The following is a 26,387-nucleotide window of genomic DNA, read 5'->3' as shown; positions in this document are numbered from 1 at the left end:
TACTGCCACTGATGAGCACTACCACGCCACACCGAGCTTTCTGTTAGACCATCGTGATTGGTGGTCAGCCGTGTCGCCGTATATAATGGTCGAGCTAACTGTTAATTATTATTTGTAAATACTTGGACAAACGCTTTGGAATTACTTCTACCAATGAACTGCATCAGGTTGATACAAATTGGCAAATGAATGTTATTTGCTTAATGGCTACCATTCGGGCAGATAAGGTTGCTTTTACATTAAAGTGACGTTTATTCGGTTGCCGTTTCTCATTTGGAATTCCTCCTTATTAAAAGACTAGCGGCCGTCTGCGGCTCCGCTCGCGTGGGCCACACAAACCTCCCCACTATCAGTCACCGCGCCCGTCGTTAGTTCTCCATGTCCGCGGACAATTAACTTATATCCAATCATTACAATGCTCCACTCAAAACCTCTATGAGGGTGACGAACAAACAGCGACAATTTTATAATACGACTATGCAAAGATGTCACACATCGATCTTCTGTCCAGAAACAGTTAAGGCAGGTCACGGGTCTACTCCAAACGACGTTACAGGTAGGTATATCTTTGTTATTGAAAGTCTTCCAGGTGGAGATTTTTTGTTTATGCTCAGGTAGAGTACGTATCCCCTCACATTTAATCTCGAAACTTTTCTGATTACTCCCAGGACACGGTTGACTTCTATTCGCGTTTTCTATCATCAAGTTACTCTATACTTGAGCATACATTCACATAACGGTACTTTCAAGTTATCGGTTTCTTCCTTATATACATATGCAGATGTAATGTACGTATTGACAGTAAAATTTACGACCAGCTCGTATGTGGCCCGTGTATTGATATGACGTATATTCGAATAATAAATTAATATCCGATCAAACGTTTCCCCTCGTTACGGAAGCGATGCTAATGGATGTGGAGCTGACGCCCTCCAGCTGACACTTACATCCTCGACTTTTATTCCAACTACTTAAATATATTTTTTCGATCGACGATTTTCGAAATCGGGTACAGGTGATAATTCATAAATTATTTCAATTTCGGAACTGAAGAAATTTGATTTTTCATGTCGTCCCATCGATTAATAATACAGTTGAAGGCGGCGCAAAAATAAAATCTATTCTCACTGTTTCTGGTGACAATCTAAGATAAATTGAATGACGCAGAACTTTATACGTATAATACACTTACATTAAATTTTCTTCAAGTTAAAGAAGAATGAGTAACCCAAGATTCTATTAATCTAAGATGACCTTTTAAACCGAGATTATAAGAAAAAGTATACATGTATAAATGTATAAGTAATATATAAGTATGAGTAGTGGCGTGTTCATTACTTCCGAATACAAGGTGCAGCGAGCCCGCGCCTGCCCGCCCTTTTATGGCGGCGGGCGGCGGGCGGCGGGCGGCGGGCGGCGGCGCCGACCTACACGCTACAATCTATTATTCGCCCAAGCTGTAGGTACATGAGCACCGTTATCGCCTGCCTCGCGTTAATCGCCGCCGCTGCCTCCGCCGTCGGCCGCTCTAAATACAACATTGTAACAAACCCGCTTTTTGGTGACAATGTAATTATAGCGATATCAATAAATTACCTGCTTAGTTTTGTTCCACCGGACATTAACTGCACCTGGGGACCTCTATCGAAGCTGTGTAGGCTGGTATTTTTCTTAATATAACGGTCATAATATTATTTTCTTTCGTCAGAACATTAATTTTTTGTTGTTATATTAGTAGTTTGCTTTATGTCAGCAATCGACGGCGCGGTTTTGCTACAGTTAACTTAGTAATGTAGGTATACTTACTTACATTTTAGACCATAATTTTGTATGTTTGCACGCAGGTCTGAACCTTTGAAGGGATGTTGTTGTATGTGATACGTAGAGAGGGGCGTTAGCTACCTATAATATTACAAATTGTTCTGTCAGTTGAGCATCTGAATCCAAGAGCATGTCCGGGTCGCATTCACCCGTCGGCCACCGAGGAGATGTAAGTGACGCATGCAGGTGCGGCGGCTACCAAACGACACCTTGACGTTGATCTCTTAATTACGCCTTTGATATGCAAGACTACCGGCTTGTTCGACAAAAATGCCAACGTCATTGAAACTGGTTTACTTATCGAGCTGCAGTTGAGTTCACCCCGGAGATTTAGGGTGTTGAGTATTCATAGCACGCTATGTGTTGGTGTTGATGTGTTTGATACGGGTGTATGCGGGTATCGGCGTGGCGTGTATGGGAACCCTATTGACACACATTTCGTTTACGGCGCGATTACCGCACACACACGCACTGCGATAATCGCATCAGATAATCGAGACCTTTGAACCTCCACTTACAGAGAAACAGCTTCGGTCACTGTGTCAAATTAACTTTCGTTGTACTTCTAAGTTTGCCTCTTTTGTAATTTGCTTTATAATGATAAACGAAGCCTACAATAAACCTTATTTGTGTTTTTTTTTTATAATGGGAACGCCGTTAGTGTTTGATTCAATTATACATCATCACATGACGAAATATTTTTCCGGTCAAAATACCGACGTTAATAACTGACCGGAAAATATTCACGAATGCGTGCAAAATCAAGTCAGAGATAAAAAACGTTTTAAACTGTATATGCCTGAAATAAAACACATCAGCTTTTTAAAATCTGTTCTGGGGTAAAACTTCGTAGACTAGACGAGGTGAATTACAATAATAGCGAAATAATGCGCAGTTCAACGGGTAACCTTCGCGGTTGGATCGAAACGTTGGCTGTCAGCTGTTTCGATGGTGTATTTGGCATGGGGCGGTTATATCGGATGTCCAGGTGTTGTTTGCGTAGCGCGACACCCTAGGTGTGAATAGAGAAATGTAGTGCAGGTGCTCGATAGTGGACATAGCTAGAGGCTGAGCTGGCAATATAGCGCACCACGTTGGCATGCTGCCATGTTGCCTGTAGTGGAAGTCGAGCAAGGCAAGCGCTCAACACTTGTCACAACGCAACACTTTTCTTCTGAATTTCCTTTTCAAACCTTAGCACTATGTGTAATAAAGGTAACTTGTAAAGTTTAATGACTACATAATTGTTAAATTGCTAACTGATTCACTTCGTTTAACAAAAATACTATAGGACATGTGATCTGTGTAACAATTATACGCGTAAAGTAGTTCGCCAGTGACAACCCTCGGGTGTCTTATCATTTTATCATCCACTTCTTTCCAAATTGCCGGTCCCACGCAAAATACAATGAAGACGGATGCCCACCATTAATGTAAATCATTCAAATAAATGACTCCTCATATCGGCCGTCCCTCCCTCGAGTTTTTGTACTTGTAGCTTTTCAGTATTCGAGTTGCCTTTCTAACCGTACATAAGATATAAGCTCGAATTTTCACATAGGTAGGTAATTATATTAATTAACTAATTTACATTTAATTACAAAACACACTGAATGTTCCAAATTTATTACGAAATATGATATTGTTGAATATGCCGCATGACTGTGTATTACATGTGATGTCATTCGCAATATGTTGGCAGTGAATAAGGTTTCTGCGAAGAATATTTGTCGAGGGAGATAGTTGGTAAATAGACAAATAATAAATGTATATCGAACTGGCGTTAGGGTCGTTGTTTGATGTTTTGCGGGGGAGGGGTCTGGAGAAATGGTCGCCGAACGACGCGGCGGCGGTGCAAACGACCGCCGCCCGCCGACTCCAGAATAAAATCTGACGACGTCACGCATTGTTGCCTTCCTAAATAACTACTTACATAATATTTTATAAATTAGCAAATACAAAGAAAATCTAAAGAAGAAGTCTTCGAAGATCAAGCGACAACGTTGCATTGTTTTAAACTATCGCGAAGAGATCGTTATCAGGATACTTTGCATATAATTAAGTACTTACGCTATTCTGAATCACTCAGTGCTCTCGACCTATTCAATTTCAAGAAAGTACCTACGTATTCTAATTAAAAGATATTACTAACTAACACCTATGCATGCAATATCGTTGACACAAAACGCAAATTCGCAAGGGTTATATTTAACGACTTGTAGAAATTGACACGTTTATATATGCAATTGCGAAAATTAATAATGGAGATATAAATCATTGGTGCTAATTCCTGTAAATACCATCTAATTTTATTTTAAGTTATATCTGTCATTTTCTTATCCGCCGAAAAGGAAAGGGACGGGTAATTGACAAGCATAAAATTTATGGAACACACGTCAATTTTAAGCACAAATCTAAACCAACCGTCTAAAAATTTTACATCAGTCAATAACCCGACACATTCATTTACTCATTCTTCCTAAAATTAAGAGCTGTGTATCATCCGTCCCTTTCTTTTTCGACGGATATGAAAATGACGGATATAACTTAAAATAAAGTTAGGCGGTGTTTGCAGGAATCGGGGCCATTATTATATTACATGTCATTGTATCTTACGTAGCGTAACTATCCCTTAGTAAACGTTTTATTCAACTTTTGTCGATTAAGTAATAAAATTCAATCCACAGCTCATTCTTTCAACGAGGATATATCCGTGGTTATATATACATTCAAGATTGATAAAAAAGACGTTTTGCAACATTCATCTACGATACGGCTTTTTGGCGGGAACGGAAACGGGACGGTTGCTTTCTTCATTAAATAATCTAAATAATTAATACGAAGTGGTGTTTTGTGGTTAATGATCTCATTAAGTTAGTCGGAAAACATTCGCGATAGTGTTATTATATCGGAATATTCAATAAACAAAGTGTATCTACTTATCTATTTTCACTTCGTGCCAACAAGCCGCTTCATAACTCAAAAGTTTATGCGGACTTTTGAGTTATTTCGTTTCGGGTTCGGAGTAGGAGTCTGCTCCGAAGGTGGGAGCTTAGGTTTCATCATTAATCGTCATCATCTTTCATCATTTCATTAATCATCAAAAATAATTACATAAGACATGGCTGTATGGGCATAGTGCCCTTTGCCTTACCCTTCGGGGAAAACCAAAACAACAAACATCTCGCCACTATTAGGTACCTACCAACACACGTTTTATTTGATCACGTGGTTGATTAGCTAGATGCATGGTATAAGAAGACCAGGTATGCTCAATTCTATGACAAGCCGCCATTGCTAGCCCTTGATGATGTAAATGTTACCATTAAATTGGTATCTCCAACATTCTATGGACGTAAATTTTATTATTGAAAATTAAGTGAATTACTGACTAGTGTACACATATACAAAGGTCATTCAAACTGTACGTAAATCTTTTACTAAAAGTGCAACATTTCCTTGCAAAGTAAATGAAAAACATTGGACGTGGGGAATTTTTGTTTTACGAAATGGCAACTTAGGGTAGTATGACGTCAGCTGGGCTAACCTTGAAATGCTAGCAGTTTTGAGCATACCTGGTTTTCTTATACCATGGCTAGATGTACAAATATAAAACGAATGACGAACTAAGATCTTTTCGTAAGGTACCGTCATCTCTTTAGTAAGTACTCCAAATTAGAAAGCCCTGATAAGAATCAATTTCAGGTTGATAGAATGTTGTTGAATAGAATGTTTTCAGTTTAAATTGTCATAAGTATCTACAAAATCAACGTTATTCTCATACTTACTAGTTAACTTTGAGCTACAGTACACACTGAGTGTTGAGTTGATATACTCGTGATGTAGTTAATGCTATACTACGGTTGAAAGTCATAGAGAAAGGCCACCGCCAGAAAGGTCAACTCAGCCAAAACCTTCCATCAATTGTTTGCCATCCACGACGTTTACATATAATTTGTAATAAACTAGAAACAACATAATATTACAGGTTAGGTATATGATATTTGCTTCGATTTTGACAAAGTGAAGAAGTTGTTAGTTACGTTTAATAGGTCCAAGATTCAGTTTTAACCCATTCATTTGCAAACGATATTACAATACCTATGAATTGGTTAATAATTGAAGATGTTTCAAATCACAATCTTATATAAATTCTGTAAAAAGTTCGTTATATGGAACTATGTCTATTGTAGGTAGGTACAGGGTGTTAGTGACATCGTACCGAATACTGAAGGGGATGATTCAGACCGTTATTCTAAGTTGATATCAAGTGGAATTTTCCGTCGTCAGACGGAGCCGTTGGCGTCAATAGTAACCCTGACACAAGGGTTGATGAGCTCGGTCAATGAACTCACAAGCCACACGAGAGAAGAAGACTTATATTTTATACAAGGTGTTAGTGACATCGTAACGAAAACTTTATATCAAGTGAAATTTTCCGTCGCAAAAATATGGAACTGAAAATATTTAAAAAAACAAATTATAATTTTCATTAATTTTCTGACAGGAAATTACACTTGATATCAACTCAGAATCGTGGTCTGAATCATCCCCCTCAGTATTCGTTACAGTGACACTAACACCCTGTATGTAGCTACTTAACTATCATAGTATGTAGTGACAGATGCAATATTAAAGTTTTGAATCAACGCGGGCCTCGTGTATGAAACTCGGTGTTTATTTCCGGTGAATGATAAACAACCAACCGTATGACGTTTATATACGAACAGAAATAGTGAAAACAAATATCATTTGTAATTCAACAAACACCTAATAAAAAGTACTTAAATAATAAAAAAATAAACTAAATACTTATTAGAGTATAGTAGGACTAATGAATATTTTATCACAATGGCCGTCCATTTACATTCGCTTAATCAAACTAAGTATAAATATCTGTAGCGTGCCTGTCCCGAAAACGCAACATAAGAATATTTTGTAATAAGGAAAATGTTTCTTCAAGCTTGTGCGATTGCTTTGGGACCGCAGCCCGAATTCGGCGGACCTCCGATTTATACATGATTCCGAAGCCTGTATAGATTGACCAATGCTTATGAGACTATAAATATTTTAATGTTATTTGCGGTCGCGAGTCATGTTATTTATTTAATTCGATTTTTAAATACACGTTCAAAGTGACGAAAAGGACAAGACGGAAAAATAAAAGTTTATAGCCTATCAGTAATTCTGAAAAAAACTTTTCTTTAAACGGAAATCAATCACTATAAAAAGAAACGCGACTAGCGACGCGTTTATTACGTCGGTAATTAGATACAATATTGATTAAATAAAATGTTATCTACGATTTTCGTATTAAGAGAATATTATTATATAATGAAGCATATTATTATATAATCAAAGCGAGCTAATAGGTACTATCTTTAACAATAACAGTTGCGCAGAGATCGCCTACAGAACTAAGTTCGGTATGGCATTACCGTGCTATTACCACAATATTACCACAATATTACCGACGTTCCCAGCTTTATCGCCTTACAAAGAAGGGAGAAGTCGACGAGCGAGTATTGAAAAGCATTAGCAACAATAACGGGCCCATCTTTCCCACTTACTGAATGTTATCGTCGCGTCATACATTTATTTTTCAAGCATCAATATATTAAAAAGAAGGTCTGAATTTGAAACAAGTGAAATTGTCATCGTACAGAAGTCCGACCAATTACATGAAGTGAACGGTTAAGGCAGATATAAATACGTACAAATCGGTGTGGCTAAAAGCTTTTTAAAATGGCTTGTATTACATCGACGGGCTGCGAGGTCGAGTTCGGCTCATCGCTCCGACTTGGCATATTAAATAACTTCAGCACCCTTTGTCCTAAACGCAAAGATGCCACAGTGGGGCGCATTAATATAAGTGGCACAAAATTACGGGAGGTTGTCACCGTTTTTATGAGCGAGCCTAATTCAACACTCTACACGCCAGAGATTTCGGCACTTTGTTACCAAAGAACTCTTTGAGGAGCAACCCTTGACTCCTTTGAGTACCACGTGTAATCATTTTCTTACAATTACTGAGCAATTACGGGCTTTTTCTTTGGATAAAGCCAAGGACAAAACCTTGTACTTAATTCAGAACACAGCCAGTTGACACAACTTTCCTTAGTCAGAGTTAAAACAAACTTTTCCTTATATTTTTAGAACTATTATTCGGAAATGTTAGTTATAGTTAAAAATGCATAGTGTTAGCACAATGTCGTTCATGTAACGAGCATCGCTTGTAGTAAACAATAGTTTATGTTGTGACGTCATATCGTGTTTGTAGACGGCTTAATTTGTAGTGCTTCACAAGTGTAAAAAACACATACATATTATAAAAAAATCGTGAATGATTTTAGGCAAACTACGAGCTATCAAATCTTCTGGCTGAGTTCACGAAGAATGGGGTTCCGGCGCTCAAAGGATTCTCCGTCGCGAATGTTCCAGATGAAGCGTTTGCATATCTGCACTGGGCGGAGCATCCTCAGAATTTAGAGGAGTTTTACGACTTAAAAAGTAAGTACCATTGACATAAAAATCCCATTAGATAATCGGCGTGGTAAACCAGCGGTCGCCGACCAACCGCGCGGCTTCCATGCTTACGTAACAGGACTACTTGATCGACAATTCTACTTACCAAAGCACCATCTAATTGTAACACGAACCTCTTTTATAAATAATATCTTAAATAATAAAAATAAGAAGTTAATGACAATACATTTTACTTAGCTACGTAAGGAATTCGATTAAAAAAAATAGGAGTAATTTCTGTAAAGTAACTTAGAAACAATCACGGCCGATTGGGCCATAAGTCGGTGGAAGTATCGATAGATCTTGTGGCAGATAGATGCCAGTCTCGGCACGATTGATGGCCGCGAGCGTGACCCGGCCTGCCGCCCATACCCGCCCAGTCGCCCACCCGCCCACGACAACTATCGCCTTCAATACTCGTAAAACTTTTTATAATACTCTTCAATACTCGTAAAACGACGCACTCTAGCTTAACTGAAAAGCGAACAAAACCCGCAAGTTTTATTTAAATATGTTTTACATCAATATTTGCGGAATCACACGCCTTCTTCTAGGCCATTTTTTGCCATTATAACGAAAACAAAATGGGAAACTTCTTTATTGGTCGAAGTTATAAAAAGTGAAATTAGTTTCCATAAAATATTCTGTAACATATGATTTATTTTAGATGAAAATCTGTAAAATGACAATGGGCACTTTTGTATGAAACTTGGTCCAAGAACCTCCACTGATGAGACTTATATGTAATGAAAGCTTATGCTTTCCCTATGATTCTGGCAAAGTTCTATCAGATTCTGTCCCGGGGTTCTTTTTTTATGGCCATGTTTGTCCTGGCTAAAAATGTGATAAAATACAGTGGGAGCTAAAATCGACTCAAGATTTGTTGCTGGATAACTAAGTCTACATAAATAATTATGTATCATATTGTATATCATTTTAAAGAGGATCTTTTCCAGAATGTGAAACATAAAAAAAAAACAAAAAAAGAGTCTTTATGTCAGCGAATTATAGTCAATTTATATCTGCAGCGCCATTGTTTCTCGGTAGCTAAGTTCAAGTTTCATGCCTTTTACCCCTTCTAAAAGTATCTTACCGATTTTTTTTTATATTGCTTCCGGAATTTGATCTGAGTGATAATAACAAGAAAAATAAATAGACACCTCTCCGATAGAGACCGCCTAAGCGAGAAGAGAAAAATGGTGCTACGGACGTGAGTTGGCTAAAAGTCGTTTACATAATGCATTTTTTTTTATTTGTGTTTCTGATTCTGATAACCTTCCCCTTTAAAATTGATATACATTATGATATATAATTATGTATATAGACTTAAGTAGTTAAATAGTTTTTCGACAACAAATCCTGAGGTGATTTTGCAGTCCACTACTGTACATTCAGGACAAACATGGCCGTAAAAAACCCTAGGACAGAGTTTGATAGAACTTTGCCAGAATCATAGGACAAGTATAAGCTATCATTACATGCAAGTCTCACAAGTTCCAAGTTGCTGATAAGCTTATATGCAATACCGTAATGACTTGCTAATAATGACGATTTCTTGCAATAGGCAATAGCTTAGGCGGTCTCTATCGGAGCGGTGTCTATTTATTTTTCTTGTTATTATCACTCAGATCAAATTCCGGAAGCAATATAAAAAAAATCGGTTAGATACTTTTGGAAGGGGTAAAAGGCATGAAACTTGAACTTAGCTACCGAGAAACAATGGCGCTGCAGATATAAATTGACTATAATTCGCTGACATAAAGACTTTTTTTGTTTTTTTTTTTATGTTTCACATTCTGGAAAAGATCCTCTTTAAAATGATATACACAATATGATACATAATTATTTATGTAGACTTAGTTATCCAGCAACAAATCTTGAGTCGATTTTAGCTCCCACTGTATTTTATCACATTTTTAGCCAGGACAAACATGGCCGTAAAAAAAGAACTCCGGGACAGAATCTGATAGAACTTTGCCAGAATCATAGGGAAAGCATAAGCTTTCATTACATATAAGTCTCATCAGTGGAGGTTCTTGGACCAGATTCGCCCATTCTCCTTTAATTTAATAGTTTGAAAAATTATGCTTTCTGCGGTAGGGAATGTGGATCGGAGTCGTCGTAGCAAAATGTTACGGCGTAACGCGGCTACGCATGCAAATGAAGATGAAAACTGCTTATTTCGCCCATCAGGAGTCACTACTGTTGAGTGTTTTTAAATTTTGACAGTTCCTTATACTATTTGAGTAAATACCCTTAAATATTGTTTGGTTTATATTTTTACACTATAAGCCTTTGCGCAGCGTTTAACTGCTAAATCAAAGTGTTATTTATTCCCTAAATTCGGAAAGGAGAAAACTTAGAAAAATATATTTTCAATTAAAACTGGCTTTTCTTTTTCGTAACTCATCTTTCAGATGGAGACGCTCCATACGTTCCTCCACATTTTATCACGAATATTAGCTGGACAGTATGAAAAACTGTCAAAATTTAGCAACACTCAACAGTGCTGCCGCCTACATTTAAGCTTTTAGTTTTTACCATTGATCTGTGAAATTAGGGTAAGGTCGCTAGTATTAGACCACATAACAACAAAGAGTTCAACGTTTAACCATTACTGATGACATTTAAAAGTTTCGTAAAAACATATCAAGGTTGTCAATTAAGTACCTTATATTCACATCGTCAATTGCTTTGATATCACATGAATTACGTCGCGCTGTAAGGAAGCTCGCTACTAGTCCTTTCCAAAATTATCTCCTCCGGCGGTGGCGCCATTGAGCTGTTTTTCAATTTACAACCTACCTTTCCTGGCTACAGTAAAATATACGGATCTGACAATGTTAATCCATTCCGCTTTTTCATCAGAATCGGGTTGTTTCCATCCTTGTAGAATGTCAGTGGTATACTGATTGGCAGATAACAAAATTAAGATAATGTGCTATGTGAAGTATTAACATCGCCTGCGGTGGCAGAGTATCCGTTAAAACGGTCCTTTAACTACAAAGGAGCTTGCATGTGTGTGCCCGGGCTGGCAACATAACATCACACGTTATTTGTACAAACAGTAAAATTAAAGCTTTAGCTCAACTCCCACACAGTTGCTCATCAAGTGAAATATTGTTTCTGTTTTAGTACGTATTCAAATTGTCAGTTTCGTGAGAATGTAAGTACTTAGGATGATTAAACCGTGTCCCTCTCCTACGGGAAACGAATACACACGAGGCTCTCAAGTTACACAGACACTTGTGTTTCTTTGAGTTATCAAAAGGGTGTCACATACACAATAACAGAGGTGTAGGCACAAGTTTCAACATATTCATTACATACTCGTATTTCTGTATAATTACACAAAATACTTTTAAGTTTAAATGGTGCACATTCTATTAGGCAAAAGATGAAAGGGGTTCTTTTATTTTCTTCGCATACGTTTTGCGTATAACTATGTCCACGCATAATAATATCAAACGTTGGCTGTAAGGGCTAAGGAGGCTTCCTGTTCGCGTGTGAAAACGCGACCAGGGTAAGATAACCCCCGACAAAAGGGCTCATGAAGAGAATGTCCCTTCAAAAAATATCTAAAATCTTTAATCATACAGTCCGTCGTAGCTCAAGCAAAATTGTTCACACAAAACTAATAAAATGGTTTCGAACAAAAAATATGGACCAAATGTATATTTAGCTACTTATATGTTATAGGGTTTCCGTAAATATTGGAATTGTTCATATTCAGAAGAGTTTATAAAGTAGGTACCACAGTCTCAGGTGTTGTGTGATGAAGCAAAATAAGACAATATAAAACCGATGCAACGTGGCAGTCTATAAAGCTATGAAAAGATTAATGGCGCCGCATTATAAGTGTGTGTAAAACATACATACATAAACTCCTTCCTATTTCCCATCGCGGTAAGCAGAGACTACGGAATTCAATTCGCACTGGTGTGTAAATATACCGTGTTATTTAAATTAATTATATTGAACTACATTTTAATAATAGATAGCTATAATGATAAATAAGTCTTCTAATTATTATTCTGGGTATGACGTAAAAACCGACTGTGTCCTTTCTAACAATAAGAACTAATAATCTGTCAGTCCTCTGATTACTTAAACTCTGTCCACCTCATTAGTTTGTGAATGTATGTAATTTAACCAGAAACTACTTAATAGTGGGTCAGCTACTCTCATAACGGTTTAATATACGTTCAAACAGAATGTCTTTGGCCGTTTTATCTGGAACTTAAATGGCTCGCTGCCGTGTGCTCGAATATGTAAGTGCTATTGACTGACCGCTAACATGGGCCACTCGCCAATGCATTAGTTCCTATTTTATTTAACATTAACCCGTCGTACCTCTCCGCGGTTAATGGTGCAATAGAAGAATATGCTCCATGACCCTTTTGGGCTAAAGGCCTGTGCCCAGCAGTGGGACGTATATAACTGTTACTTATGTTATGGCGGCATTATTGCTACTCAATTTCGATTCACGGAATTATTAAAACAATGAGTCACTACGATTAAATATTTATAATAATTCGTAAAAATATTAGCAGTAATGTTGTACCGGAAAAGAAAAACATAAAGAAGACTAAGGTATTTTGGAAAACGTAGATAATAGTTGGCAAACCCCGAACGTTTGTTCACGATAGTAATATACCTTTATACTACCTACCTTTATATAACCCAAAGTCTATTGTCTTCTTACTAAGTTTCTGCCCGCGACTACGTCTGCGTGAAATAGTAACGGTACTTATTGAAAAGTATCAGCACCCGAAGGACGTAATATACGATCCTGACGACCCGATTACTCTAGCCATAGAGGCAGCCAGCTCACACTTCAGGACCTCGATACCCACCAATCACACAATCAGCGCTTATCGCTATCCACCCGCTAGGGTCGATTAATTCTTTCAAATATTTTTCCTCTCACACGACGCCCTGAGCCGAGGTTCGCGCCCAACTGGGCACCCTCAGGCTTGTTGTCTTAAATGTTGTACCGGGTGAAAGCCTTAAGCGCTCCCCGTTTGTCCGGCCAAGTAGTTAATGCCATCTGCGGCAAATCTTCAATAAGTCACGTCAAAAAAAATCGCATTTATAATAACGTTTCGTTATAAAATAAAGTAGGAAGGAATCGTGAGGATCATTACAAAGGATAACATTTATGTCTAATAAAACACCGAGAGAAAAGTTTGTTCTCTATAATTACACCCAAACGCGTCACAAATTACTTTGGTTCACGTGGTAGCTTTTGTCGAAAAATGTTTGAAAATAACATTACTTAATTAGTTTTCAGTTCTAATGGTTTACAGAATTGCCTAATGTTATAAATTGGAATGTTTCCAACTACCCAAATAGATTTAAGTACTTTTTAGTCTACTAAACAAACGGGGTTTTTTTATTAAATAAAAGCACATGTGATAAGTAATTAGTTATATTCCTGAACTACGATAAATGAAAATAGCTTTCACTACTTTTCGACATCTGTCTTTACTTAAAAAACCTTTATTTATGTCATACCCAATTTATCTTTTTCTCAGGAAACTGCCCTATTCTAGTAGGTCATATAGTTTTTTTTTGTTCAGTAGTTTTGCCTGTAGTTTGTTATCCAATGGCCGTCGGAACCGGAAGTGTAGCCGCTGTTAAGCCGGTCGCAAATGAATATTAGCCCACGAGGACGACATTGAATAACATCGACATCACACAACAAATTTGAAGATCAAGGGAAACTTACTTAAAAAGACCACAATGAGCACTTATCCTAATAAATTCGGTCAAGTGTGAGCCGAACTCGCACCGAGACATCTCTAAAAGCATATTAAAACAAAAAACATAAACTATACACTACGCCCATGCTGGGCCTTCTTTCAAGTAACTGACTACCTACTACGGTTAAAAAGGTGAGGAAGACGGACAGACAGACAATCACTTTTGTTTGAAGTTATCACATGTCCTCTTTATATGCGTCACTTTACGATTTCCGCTAAAAACTGACAAAATGAGGAATTCATTACATTTCATGAAATAGAATATCAGTCGTTGGCCACATCATGAAGTCGTTTGTAACACAAAACGTTTAACGGCACGAGCAACTAAATGCATGATTACTTCATGATCTGGCCAAACGTTGGCATTGGCATTCATATCATAAAATTAGTAACATTATCAACCGGTAGTGGCACTGGTGTCGATTATATTTAAATCTTGATTGATATTATAATCGATGAATTGTACAATTTTCCATATCATCTATAGATACTATTTATATTGATTAGTTAAATAATTTTGAACCTAAGAAATTAATCGACTATTCGCATTTTTATTACACCACATACCATGGACACCGCCTACATTAATAATATGGCCAAACGTTGATTGAAATATCATTAAACGTTGACGTTTCAACGATATGGTCAACTTAATATAATGGTCGAACACATCATGAAATGATCAATTCTACGATCTGGCCACGACATATCCACAACATAAGGATGAAATGGATGTATACTCTGATGCAATCTTCATGTTGTCCCCGTAACAGTCTGATCTGGTGAAAATTCTCTCTGTCTAGACAAGAACGTTGAATTTTTTAAACACTTTAGAGACTATACCTTTTCTATTTTATTTACCTGAAGCCGTGTACTGACCCACAATAGATTTTACTTACAGTAACGAAATTTTAGAGGAAATATTTCTTTTGAAACAACACACAATACACATCCCCGCCGCGATTTGAACCCAGATACTTTTCATTACTTAACTAACTTTTTAATTATACGTGTTATAAATTATTCTACGAACAGTTGACAAAATGTGCAGTTTTCTGTATTTATATATTCCGGATAGTTGGTTATTCAATTTTACTTTTATTTTCATACACAAACATAAACTGCCTGTAAGCGTGCCGTAAAAAGTGTGGAGTGTGCCGTAAGCGTGGCCAATTATTGGTCAGCAAAAATTTAGGTTCGATCGCCATCGACTCGCAAAGAAGAGAACTGCCTGTGTACAACCAACTGCTGGGCACAAGTCTTGAGCATACTCCACCACACTGGTCCACTACGGGTTGCCGCTTCTTCTTCAATTCTAATAAAAACTTTTTTCATATAATTGGTATAAAACAATAACGTACTTACTTACACATTATTTATGATTTTTATAAAATTTTACCAGACCTACCTATAATTTTATATAACCTTCTGTAAGAAGAAAACAATTAACAGTTTTCGATACGACTAAAGAAACAAATTAGAATAGGCTTCTTTGTCGGCTTAGAGCATAGTAAGTAAGTATACTTTTATTCCGAATCCAAGTCCCGTAGGCTGCCATCGTAATTACAGTTGCGACGCCGCGGGCATTACTAGTTCAAATTGTGTAACTTTTGAAAAATGAGTTTAGGTCATCATCATCAACAGCCTATATACGTTCCACTGCTGGGCACAGGCCTCCCCTCAATCAACCGGAGGGGGTATGGAGCATACTCCACCACGCTGCTCCAATGCGGGTTGGTGGAGGTGTTTTTACGGCTAATAGCCGGGACCAAAGGCTTAACGTGCCCTCCGAAGCACGGAATCATATTACTTTTTCGGACAATCAGGTGATTCAAGCCTGAAAAGTCCTTACCAAACAAAGGACAGTCTCACAAAGTGATTTCGACAATGTCCCCATCGGGAATCGAACCCGGACCTCCAGATCGTGAGCCTAACGCTCTAACCACTAGACCACGGAGGCTGTGAGATTAGGTACTTAACAACATAATTATATTTCAAACTGTTTATTGAAGCACCTCTTGCTTAATTTTTAATTGTAATTTTAATAACGATCAACGCCCTCACTTTGTTACATAATTATTTCAGTACTTATAGATTGGTTTGATTTCACTGTCAATCTCCTAAAATTAGAATGTAACACGATTTGACACTGAGTACAATTAAATGTCACATTAGTTAATGTATCGTTTTGTCGTCTGTGAATTTACAAGTAGCCTCCTTACCAACTTAATCCAAGCCTATTGCCAAAGAACTTCAGTCGACAGTAACGACTGACGTCACTTACAAATTGGCACGTGACTACTAGTTATCGTGCCATTGATGTCGTTCGTATTGTGTCATATACGTATACGTGTCATTGATTGTATCGTAACATTAAAATTAACGACGAGAAACTAGATTTTGTTGAACACACAGTTTTCTTAGGAATTACTGTAGATTCAAAACTTCAATGGGGCCCACATATTGTATCACTAGCGGGCAAGCTAAGTTCAGCAGCATATGCCGTCAGAAGGATCCGACAACTCACAGATGTACCCACTGCTAGACTTGTCTACTTCAGCTACTTCCACAGCATAATGTCTTACGGTATTTTGCTATGGGGTCGAGCCGCTGATGTAGAAACTATTTTCATCATTCAAAAAGAGCAGTTCGCGCTATTTATAAGCTGCGTTGTCGGGACTCTTTGAGGGAGCTGTTTAAAGAAATAAATATACTGACGGTCGCAAGTCAATATATATATGAAAACATTATGTATGTACGTAAAAACTTATCTCTCCTTCCGAGAAACTGTGAAAGGCATACTTACAATACAAGAAATAAACATAAAATTGCTATTCAAAATTCTAGATTAAGTAAATTAAATTCATCTTTTTTGGGGTTTTATGTATACGTTTTTACAATAAAATACCAGATAATATTTTGAATTTGTCAGAAAATAAATTTAAAGCTCACGTGAAGCTTTCTTTATGTAAAAAAGCTTATTATAAGATTAATGACTACCTAAATGATAAAAATGTCTGGTATTGAATGTGTTCCTCTAGTTATTAAATAACTTGTAATGTATATCCTCATTGGTTTTTAAAAGATGTGTTGCTGTTGCAGTTTCTTGTCATTTCTTCTCCTCAGCCATAACACCTTGCGAAATGACGTAAATTCAAAAATGTTACATTGACCTTCAACAAGTTTATCCATGATAATTACGTTGAATAAATGATTCTGATTTCTGATTTCTGATGTTATTTAGTGTCAGATTTTCTTTTCAGATAGTTAATTCTGTCCTCACATTTTCTCGTTATTTATTGCCATTAAAGTCAATTGATCTGTGTGATAGTCATTGTGCAATGAGGTTTACTTCTGTCTGTTAACTTGCTTTTAATGGTGAATTAATGGCCGCGATTTATAATGGAAACCTAAATCCTTCTCTTCTATTGCTATGGAGTTAATGAGCCAACGAAATCTGTCGCTTGTCCCCTCCTGTCCAATTATCATCATACCCAAGAGCTCCTCTTAAAGAAACGAAGGAAAATCCACTTTAAGACGAGGAATCCATTAGGCACCGAAAATACCGTACCTACTTTAAATCCTCCCCTTTATTTACAAGATAGTAAGTAATCCATTTTTATCACCATTTTACCTCATCGCATCGGCTCCGATGACGTTGAATGAAAATCGAAGGACTACATAGTCGTTAAGAAGAGCCATATTTATGTTTTATATGAACATTTTGATTCGAGAAATCTAGATTACTTACCTATTTTGTGGTAGCTAGAAAAACTTCCTTAATAGCCAGCTTCTAAAAAATAATATAAGAATATCGTAATGGGCGAAATAAGCAATATTTGTGGGTTCCCATCGATCACGGAGATTAGCAGCACGGCAGGCGAGGGGCACGCGAGCCGACGACGCCGGCGCCGGAGAGTACCGCACGCCGCAACCTCCACCACTTACTTTATTTATCAACTGACTGGAAAACCATCTTTATTGTACATGCACTACAATATACATCTTTATAATCTCTATTTTCTCAACATGGTACATAAAACAAAGTCGTTATCCGCGTATGTACGCTTAGATCTTCTAACAATATACCTAAACAAGATATTATCTTAACGCTTTACTGAGCTAGCTGTTAACAATGAACTACAGAGTAATTGACAGAAAGTAATACTAACTAGATCGTCACCTAAATTAGCTAAATCAGCGAGTTAAAAGTGTTCCAGCTGATTCACTCACTCAAAACTTACGCTAAGGACCATATCTCACTACATAAATATATGCAGGTGACATCTGGTGTCTTGTTAGTGGCGCGACAGTGGTTGCGCCACCAAGTGTTCTAGTGAGATAGAACTTATTAATATTTATCACAATTTAATTATAAATACCGCGCTTCAATCATATGGCTTTTTGCCTCAGCTCGAGTAATTTATAAAGGACATTCTTTAAAGTAGACGGTCCGTGTTTCGCATTTTACATGTTAAACAATTATTGATTTCAAGCTTTTAAAACAACCAAGTGGTAGCGGCTTTCTAAATCAAATCCATTTTTATTATGAAGGAAGCCCTAAGATACCTATTATATATTTGGAGAAAATTATACGTTACTTCTAAAAAATCTTCAGTAATCTTCCATAAAGAGCTTTGCACGAGCCATTGGCTTTAATATCGCATTTCTGACACCATTATTATGACTTAAATTACAATAAATTTTACAGAAAGTAAAAGAGGATATTTTTATTACTAGGCCGCCCTCAGTCACCCTTATGACAATTTTATGACGCCAGGAATATTTAATAGGTGGACGATAAAATTAAGCGAATCCTAACGAATGTTGACTACGGCGCGGCGTAGAGTTAGAAGTGGCTATAGGCAGTTCTTTTAAGGGTGTCATAAAAATGCTCAAATGTGTATTTTATTGTTCTTAGTGTTTCATTAAAGGCATAAAGCACAAGGTGACTTCTCGTACCGGGCTGCTAGCGCCGACTGTTTACTAAATAAATGTTACGTAATTTGTAAGACACCTGCCTCTTAAATTAGAACTATAACTATGCATAAGTATATGTTGAAGACAGTATGGGCGGCTAGGCAGGTTATTACCTACACTAGTAGGCTTAACATACCTGTGTCCATCACAGAGTCATAATGACGTTAGCAAAGACAAACCATTTATTTTGTTGTACTAACTTAGAACAATTTAGTAATTTAAAGTAATGAATAAGTAATTAAAATTAAAACTGTGAGTGAGGTCGCAGGCTCGAATTCCATTTTCGAATTTGTTTTCGAATTCCTGTTTGGATCATAAATAATTATTTATCACGTGCTTAGCGGTAAAGGAAACATCATGAGGAAACCCACAGTCCCGAGTAGGTATGTGACCTAACTTACATTTCACTTGTTTTCCCTACGTAATTTGGAAGGTCAGAAAAAACCGGACCTGGGAAAATGGGTTAATGCTATAGAGATAAACTTCCAGTTTTATGAAAAGAGTCTATCTAAAAAGTAATACAGACATTTAACATGTTATAAAATTTACCTAACACACCAAAATATTCGCTTTTGTTCACGTCGTTGGCAGCTCACATTGTATGCAGATAACAAACAATGCTGAAAAGGAGAGGGTCGATTTACTCCACAATCTTTTTGCATAATAATACATGTAGTTTATCTAAAACCATTTTCTCTTTGTATTTCGATTTCTTCGTGTCACCTATAACAGGTGAGTACGTAGAACAGCAATAATAAGTAAGTAGGTACGTGTATGTAGTGTATGTAGCAGCATGTTTTGTTCTAGAATTTTGTGTCTGTATGAGTATGAACTTAGAAGATAAGTAATTCTATAACTCTTCGTAGGGAATGCGGAGATCAAAGAAGACTTCCCAACAAATATATCAGAGAAAGAATGGGAGTGTATAGAGAAAATATTACAATGGGAACGTAAAATATTTTGGAAAACAAGTGCGTATCCGTTTTATATGGTTAGAGATAATTTTGTTATTGAGTGTTGTATAATTGTGTGTTTATTCTACAGAGTTGCCTCCGAACGAGGAGTCGAGGCAGGCTGTGATCCGCGAGCTGGTGAACACGGAAGCTGTGCACATCAGGCACCTCATGTCCATCGTCGAGGTAACTCCCTGTGTGTCCTACTGGTGAAGGGTTGTCTATTAGCTGCGCAGCAGCTGTGTTTGGAAACAAAATGAGACAAAAATACAAAGCGACTTTAATACGACAACGCGCACCCACTCGGCAGGGTTTTGTAGCGCGTTATATTGGGCACATCGTGAAGTAATGGGGCAAACCACGAAAAGACGGCACATCGTGATCTGCTCAGACATACCTCAGTCGGGTAATGATCGGTGCACGACATAACAAGATAATGCGACCTAAAAACCGCTTCACCGCCAACCGCAGCGGCGCGCGGTGTCGTGTGGTAATCGCCTCAAGTTAACGCTGTTGCCGTTGTGTATATACCATCTGTAACCATAATATAAACCGATGATGCGTATCCTTATGATTCGTACGTGCATAAGCCTGCAGTCTGCAGCCTAACATATGCATAGCTAGTGGCGACATTCTAAAGCAATCATAACTAAATATAGCAATCGCTTGTTTTTGTCACAACGTTAGCAATACAGGGACCAATATTGTGTGTGTGTGTGTCCACTTTGAATATTATCGACTGTGTCATTACAGAGCTACACAATAGCTTAGTTCCATAAAGTTGGTTCGAGCCAAACATTTGGTTGTCATGCCGTGATCGATTGCCGAACAATCTTGCTATATTGAGAGTTTAGCTTGTCGCCGGAGACGCGATGAGTGTCGCTAAACTGGGCCACACCAATCAACCGGGGCAATACGAGGGGTGCCCCGTGCCCTGCCCACTCTCGCGGTCCCACCATTTTATAGCTTGTCATACTTTTATAGTGTCTGTTACAGTATTTTATTCACTTCTAACGTTACAGTCCTACTAAACTACAACTCTGCTCTATATTATCTACTAGTCACTTCATGTACGAAAAGAAAACTGTAATTAGGTATCGTTTATAGAACAATAATAATATTTTTTGACCGGAGGAATACTTGACCAATTTAGTTTCATCTCAAACATTCATGCCATTGTATCTTTAATTAATGTTCCAATTTTTCACTTTCCCGCGATACGGCGCCAAATAACAACAAAAATACCATAATACCTAGAGCGGCAGCGACGTGCGCTGGCCATGCGAAGCAACATGCTGGCGAGGAGGTTTGCTCACTGCTCGAACGATGCGAAGGTTACCCTGTTCAAGGCGTACTGCCAGGCGTTCTACACCAGCCACCTATGGTACTCATTTACAAAGCACTCATATAACACCCTGAGAGTGCAATATAATAATGCTTTTAGAGGCATGATGCGATTACCGTGGCGGTGTAGCGCGTCTGGCATGTTTGCTGAGCATAGGGTCAACGATTTTTTCGCAGTATTAAGAAATCTGAGGGCCTCCTTCGAACAGAGAGCACGTGCATCCCCGAACAAGATAGTAGTATCTATATACTACGGCTTTTATATACATGACACGAATTTTAACAAGATTATTTATATGTGACATAATGTATATCCTGTTGACATGTTTAACCATTTAATTTAATTTATTTTATTGCATGGTATTTTATTTTATTTTGTTTTATTGTATTTTTTATTGTATTGAAATGTAATTTGTAATGCTATGGGACTAGTACCTGAAATAAACGATAAATAAAATAAAAAAAATAATTAATATAAGTAAATCTGCAGTCTCCAAAAGTCTATAATCAGTAAACCTAGTTCCCAAAAGAAGCAGGTGTTATGCTTAATAAAAATGCTTTCAAATTTCAATTTCAAAGTGAAGGAAAACGCCTCAAATTAAACTCTCGACCATCCCGTAATATCTTTTGATTAAGTGGTGGTTACGTACTGAATGAATCCTCCTAACAAATGGCTCATTTATAAGTAACAATAGCTTCTTTTGAGTTTTATTTAAATAAGGATTTGCTACAATCCTGTGGTTCTGCATATTTCATAATTTATTATTATATATTGTAGATTTGCCGCAGGTGGCATTAACTTGGCCGGAGTTTATGGAGCCAAATGCTATGCCATATTATGCCAACCCTGACTAGTATGGTTTCCGTTTATTTTAACTTTATTTTTCTGATTTAGGAGGATCACTACCATTTCCGGTCTAAGACGTGACAAGGCACAAAAAAAATACAGTTTCCCTCAACTAAATACCATTCCCTACTTTTCTAGACTGCCTAATGCTTAAATGTTAGTTTAGTAACCTTGACGCACTTACAGACTGAAGGTTGAACCAACTTTATTTGTTGGAAAACTAGCTAATACATGATTTTTTTTTACATTGGGTAGTTTTCTAGGACAAAGATAAATTATAAAATTTAGATTAAGCACTAAATAAAGACAGATCTAAAGGTGATTTTTGTCACCTGTTTTCTTTTTTTCTATTTAACTTATTTATTAAAGAAAAATGTAATGATAAGTGCTATATTTTGTCACGTCAATTCACCTAGTATTCAATTCTAAAATTCCATAGTAATTTCCTGTTTTGACATTTAGTAAAAAGGAACTGATTTGACTAGTTGGAAACAACCCAATTTTGTGTAGGTAACTACCCAAAGATACAGGTAACTTTTTTGTAGAACAGATATCGCCGCTAATTCTCACCTCATTTGACGTATGATGTGCCGAGTTCTACTTTATTAAAGGGCAAGCGACGTGGATTTATCGTGCATTTATATTAATATAAAATGAAGCCGCCATTTTAGCTTGATCCGACTTTAATATCACGCATTTTATGCGCAGCAGTATACTTACGTCATTGAAATATACAAGAGATACAGGATTTAGCCTGATAGAAATATTTCGCTGAAAGCAGTCGAAAGGTTAATCCTCCAAATAACGAGGGCACTAGGTGGATATAAACCAGCTACTTTGGAAGATCGATCACGATCCGGTGCTTCCCTCGAGCTCCTCTGCCCTTCGGTGGGCCTTTCGAAGGGCAAAAGGGGACGGAATGACGCACCTGAGTTTATGTTTTCCAAGATTACCCATTTTACCATACCTTCGCATAAATCTGCCTATCAAGTTGGGAAAGTAGCGTCTTTGGTAACCCATATATTGCCTGATTAGGCTCGATCTATACGTCTGCAAAAGGAAGTATCTTTGTTTAATCTGTTCGAAATACTTACACACGATAACTTCTTCATCTTGTCGGTTTAAAGTTGAAGTGATTTAAAGTTGAAAATCCATCGAGGTATTTTAAAACTTCTCTAACTTACCTCTTAATAGTATTAGTTAGTTTTAATTAACCCAACCTGGGTAGTAAAGATGTATTTATGCTGCGCCGACTCGGAGGAGGCGGGGTCGAGCCGATGTAATGAGTTCAATATGAAATAAACTTTATTTTTGTACGCAAAAGAGCCTCGTCGGTGCCCTGCCCGACGTCTTCGTGTTCTGGTATTTTATTATCTATCTGCATTAAAAATAAGGTTTATTTTGCATCGCATAGGGTCTAGTACGGCGCTGGTGCGGGCCCGGCTCAGTGTAGCATGAGTCCTACTTTAATAGCAGGTCAAACGGACGATCAGGAGTGGACTAATCCGAATTTGGTGTTCCACGGTAACAATCCGCGCGGGTCGAGATCCACCCTCGCTAATATATCACGATTATTGTCGGATGTTCGGACGATTGAATCGTTCGGCAAGTCAACTGGAGGTTTCCGCTTCGGTAATGGGATCTTTAGATTATTTTAACGAGAATCGTAATTCGTTGCTGTTAAGTAGCGCGTAAACAACTCAATGAAATTAAGATGTTTGGCAAGTCTACCACAATTTATATATTTTGGTGTAGTCCGTTAGACTATGTTGTTATCGAAATAGAAGTAGGTGCTATGCGGATAACTCGATGCCATAGAAGCGGCCAATCAGCTCCATCTTATCACTATGGGTTCCCTGTATCCAAGTAACTAGGTTCAAACACACTGGGCAATGCATAATGTTATCTTCTACGCAATTTCAGTATTAATAACTGCATTTTGAGGTAGGTCCCAGGGTATAATTTTAGACGCACATACGTGAGAAAACTAAAACTCTGCGTAACACAGTCACTTTTCGCAAACTTCCAAAGTGAAAGTATAGGAGTACGAGGAGTGAGAGAAGAGTACGAAAAAAATATATGGTTGTGTACACAACGCGTCCCCGTCCGCGTCACCGCGCGGCGCGGTATGCCTGTGAAGGCCGACCCCCACCCGCGTGAAAAGGGTTCGGCCTGGTGGGGGTCAGCCTGGTAATACCTTTTCCAAGGCATTGTTTCCTCAAGAATTCATATTTCAGAGCTCTGTTGTAAAACATTTTCTGTTATAATTTAAGTACCTATTGCTCTCCTAGGTGTTTATAGCGGCTGCGCATGCATTACAAGATGCCGGGAAAATGCTCGATGTTGACACAGAACGATTGTTCTCAAACATTCCAGATGTGCTCAATGCCAGTTTATACTTTTGGGATATTACTATATATCCTATGCTCGTGGATGCCATGGAAAAATCCACCCCGTAAGTAATAATATGAATTATTTTTATTAACTGTATCTGATCGATTACCTACATAAAATGTGGGAGGGGAGAGAGTGGGTACTTAAAACTATCATCACAACTCCAATACACTAGGTATGTATTTTGATAAAATGATCTAAGTACTGCACTACACACTATACTATAAAACAGTAGTAGAGAATGATATTAACATGCAAGACGCAAATAGAACTCCGTCTGTGACCCTCGTCCGTCTACATTGTGCCAACAACAGAAGTCGGCTCCACTGAGTCAAAAGTCACGCACAAACGCGTGAAGATTTTTGGGAACGCAACGCCACGAAAAGGGTCCGGCCTCCGGACGAAGCTGGAATTACATTTTCACATAATTTAGAACGATGAAGCCACTTACGTCAAATTGATAATTTATCAAGCGGCTGGACGAAATGAAACCTTAATCATTTATTTCAGATTTAATACTGAATTTATGTCCATGGGCTTCTGCCGTTTTCGTGAGATATTCGGTCCTTACGAGAAGTTTGTAAGCGAACAAACTAAAGCTCTGGACTACTTGCGCTCTCTATCAAACAACACAGACTTTCAAATGTACTTATCATGGTGCCACAGCCAGAAGGAATGCAACAGGTATTACTTAATGCTATTTATTCCAGTATACTGCTGTAAGTATGACTTTTTGTAATTGTCGTAAATTGTTACTTTTGCTTATTTTTATCAATTATATCAAGAAAAAATATGATATCTACTGTAAGTATACTAAACCTAACGTGCGTATATATAAGCACTATGTAGCACTATGTAGTATATATATGTAATAATTAAGTGCTTATAAATAAAAATAAATGTTGTACATTGCCACATTATTTTTCCATTTACGGAATTTAGAAGTTAGTGAGTTTCGCAGGTTACAACTGGCGGATATCTTGGTGAAGCCCATGCAACGCCTTACGAAATACGGTCTGATCCTGCGCAGGATCATAGCACACACTGATACCGAGCCAGAGCGTACGTCACTCATAGCGATGGTGAGTGGTTTCAACTCTGCCACGAACTGCGATACTGTTAATATACCTCATAATGGAGCCTTGAAATTTGAAGTATTTTTAGCGACTTTAAAAAAGGAGGAGGTTTTCAATTCAACCGCATATTTTTTTTAAGTTTTTTATATTTGTGAAGATTAATGTCAATGTTTTATTCAGGAAAACTTCGCAAAAAACTACGTTTTGGATTTAAATAGATCCATACGGCAGCGTGAAGAACTAGAAAAACTCGACAATCTCGCAAACTCTATTGAGAGTTATGAAATTGTAAGTCAACACCCGCGTGCGCCGCAAGCTTGCCGATAGTAGTCAGCATTGCCCCTGCCACTTCCCTGACAGTCACAAATTAATGTCAATTCATTCGACAAGCTTGAACCGCAAACTTTAATCATTTGTTTTTGTTGTTAATCTCCTACTTCTGTTTTCAACCATCCGTTACCTTTCAGGAATTCAAAGACGAAGACTTAGACAGATATTTCAAAATGTTTTCGCAGTTGAATTTGAAAGCTCCAATGGTGAATTGCTTACCAACACACAGCCGGTCGATCATCCATGAGGGTGATCTACGGTTCAAAGATAATGTTAAAGAGGCAAGTGTTACGTTAGGGCTAACTTGGAGCAGCAAGTTTGTCGGCATTAACATTTTTTATCTTCATCTCGG

General features: G+C 37.6%; 1 protein-coding gene across 6 annotated transcripts in view; it reads left to right on the top strand.

Annotated features, from left to right (window-relative positions):
- The window catches only part of LOC126380500 (pleckstrin homology domain-containing family G member 5), a 70,624-nt gene that overhangs the window by 25,517 nt on the left and 18,720 nt on the right, over positions 1-26,387 (top strand). For 5 of the 6 annotated variants that reach the window (XR_007568480.1, XR_007568481.1, XM_050029945.1 and 2 more), the window contains exons 5-12: positions 8,175-8,331; positions 19,958-20,062; positions 20,136-20,230; positions 24,527-24,690; positions 25,140-25,313; positions 25,591-25,711; positions 25,886-25,993; positions 26,173-26,316. Coding sequence is in view for 4 of the 6 variants with exons in the window: in XM_050029945.1 (XP_049885902.1) it covers positions 8,175-8,331; positions 19,958-20,062; positions 20,136-20,230; positions 24,527-24,690; positions 25,140-25,313; positions 25,591-25,711; positions 25,886-25,993; positions 26,173-26,316 (1,068 nt within the window). In the remaining 2 variants the exon portion in view is untranslated. The remainder of the gene's footprint in view (positions 1-8,174; positions 8,332-19,957; positions 20,063-20,135; positions 20,231-24,526; positions 24,691-25,139; positions 25,314-25,590; positions 25,712-25,885; positions 25,994-26,172; positions 26,317-26,387) is intronic. The other variant, XM_050029944.1, reaches the window with a different exon arrangement.

Source organism: Pectinophora gossypiella, chromosome Z (assembly GCF_024362695.1).
Source record: "Pectinophora gossypiella chromosome Z, ilPecGoss1.1, whole genome shotgun sequence".
Classification (NCBI taxonomy): domain Eukaryota; kingdom Metazoa; phylum Arthropoda; class Insecta; order Lepidoptera; family Gelechiidae; genus Pectinophora; species Pectinophora gossypiella.
Note: the sequence above shows the minus strand (reverse complement) of the source record. Positions and strands in the feature narration are given on the sequence as shown.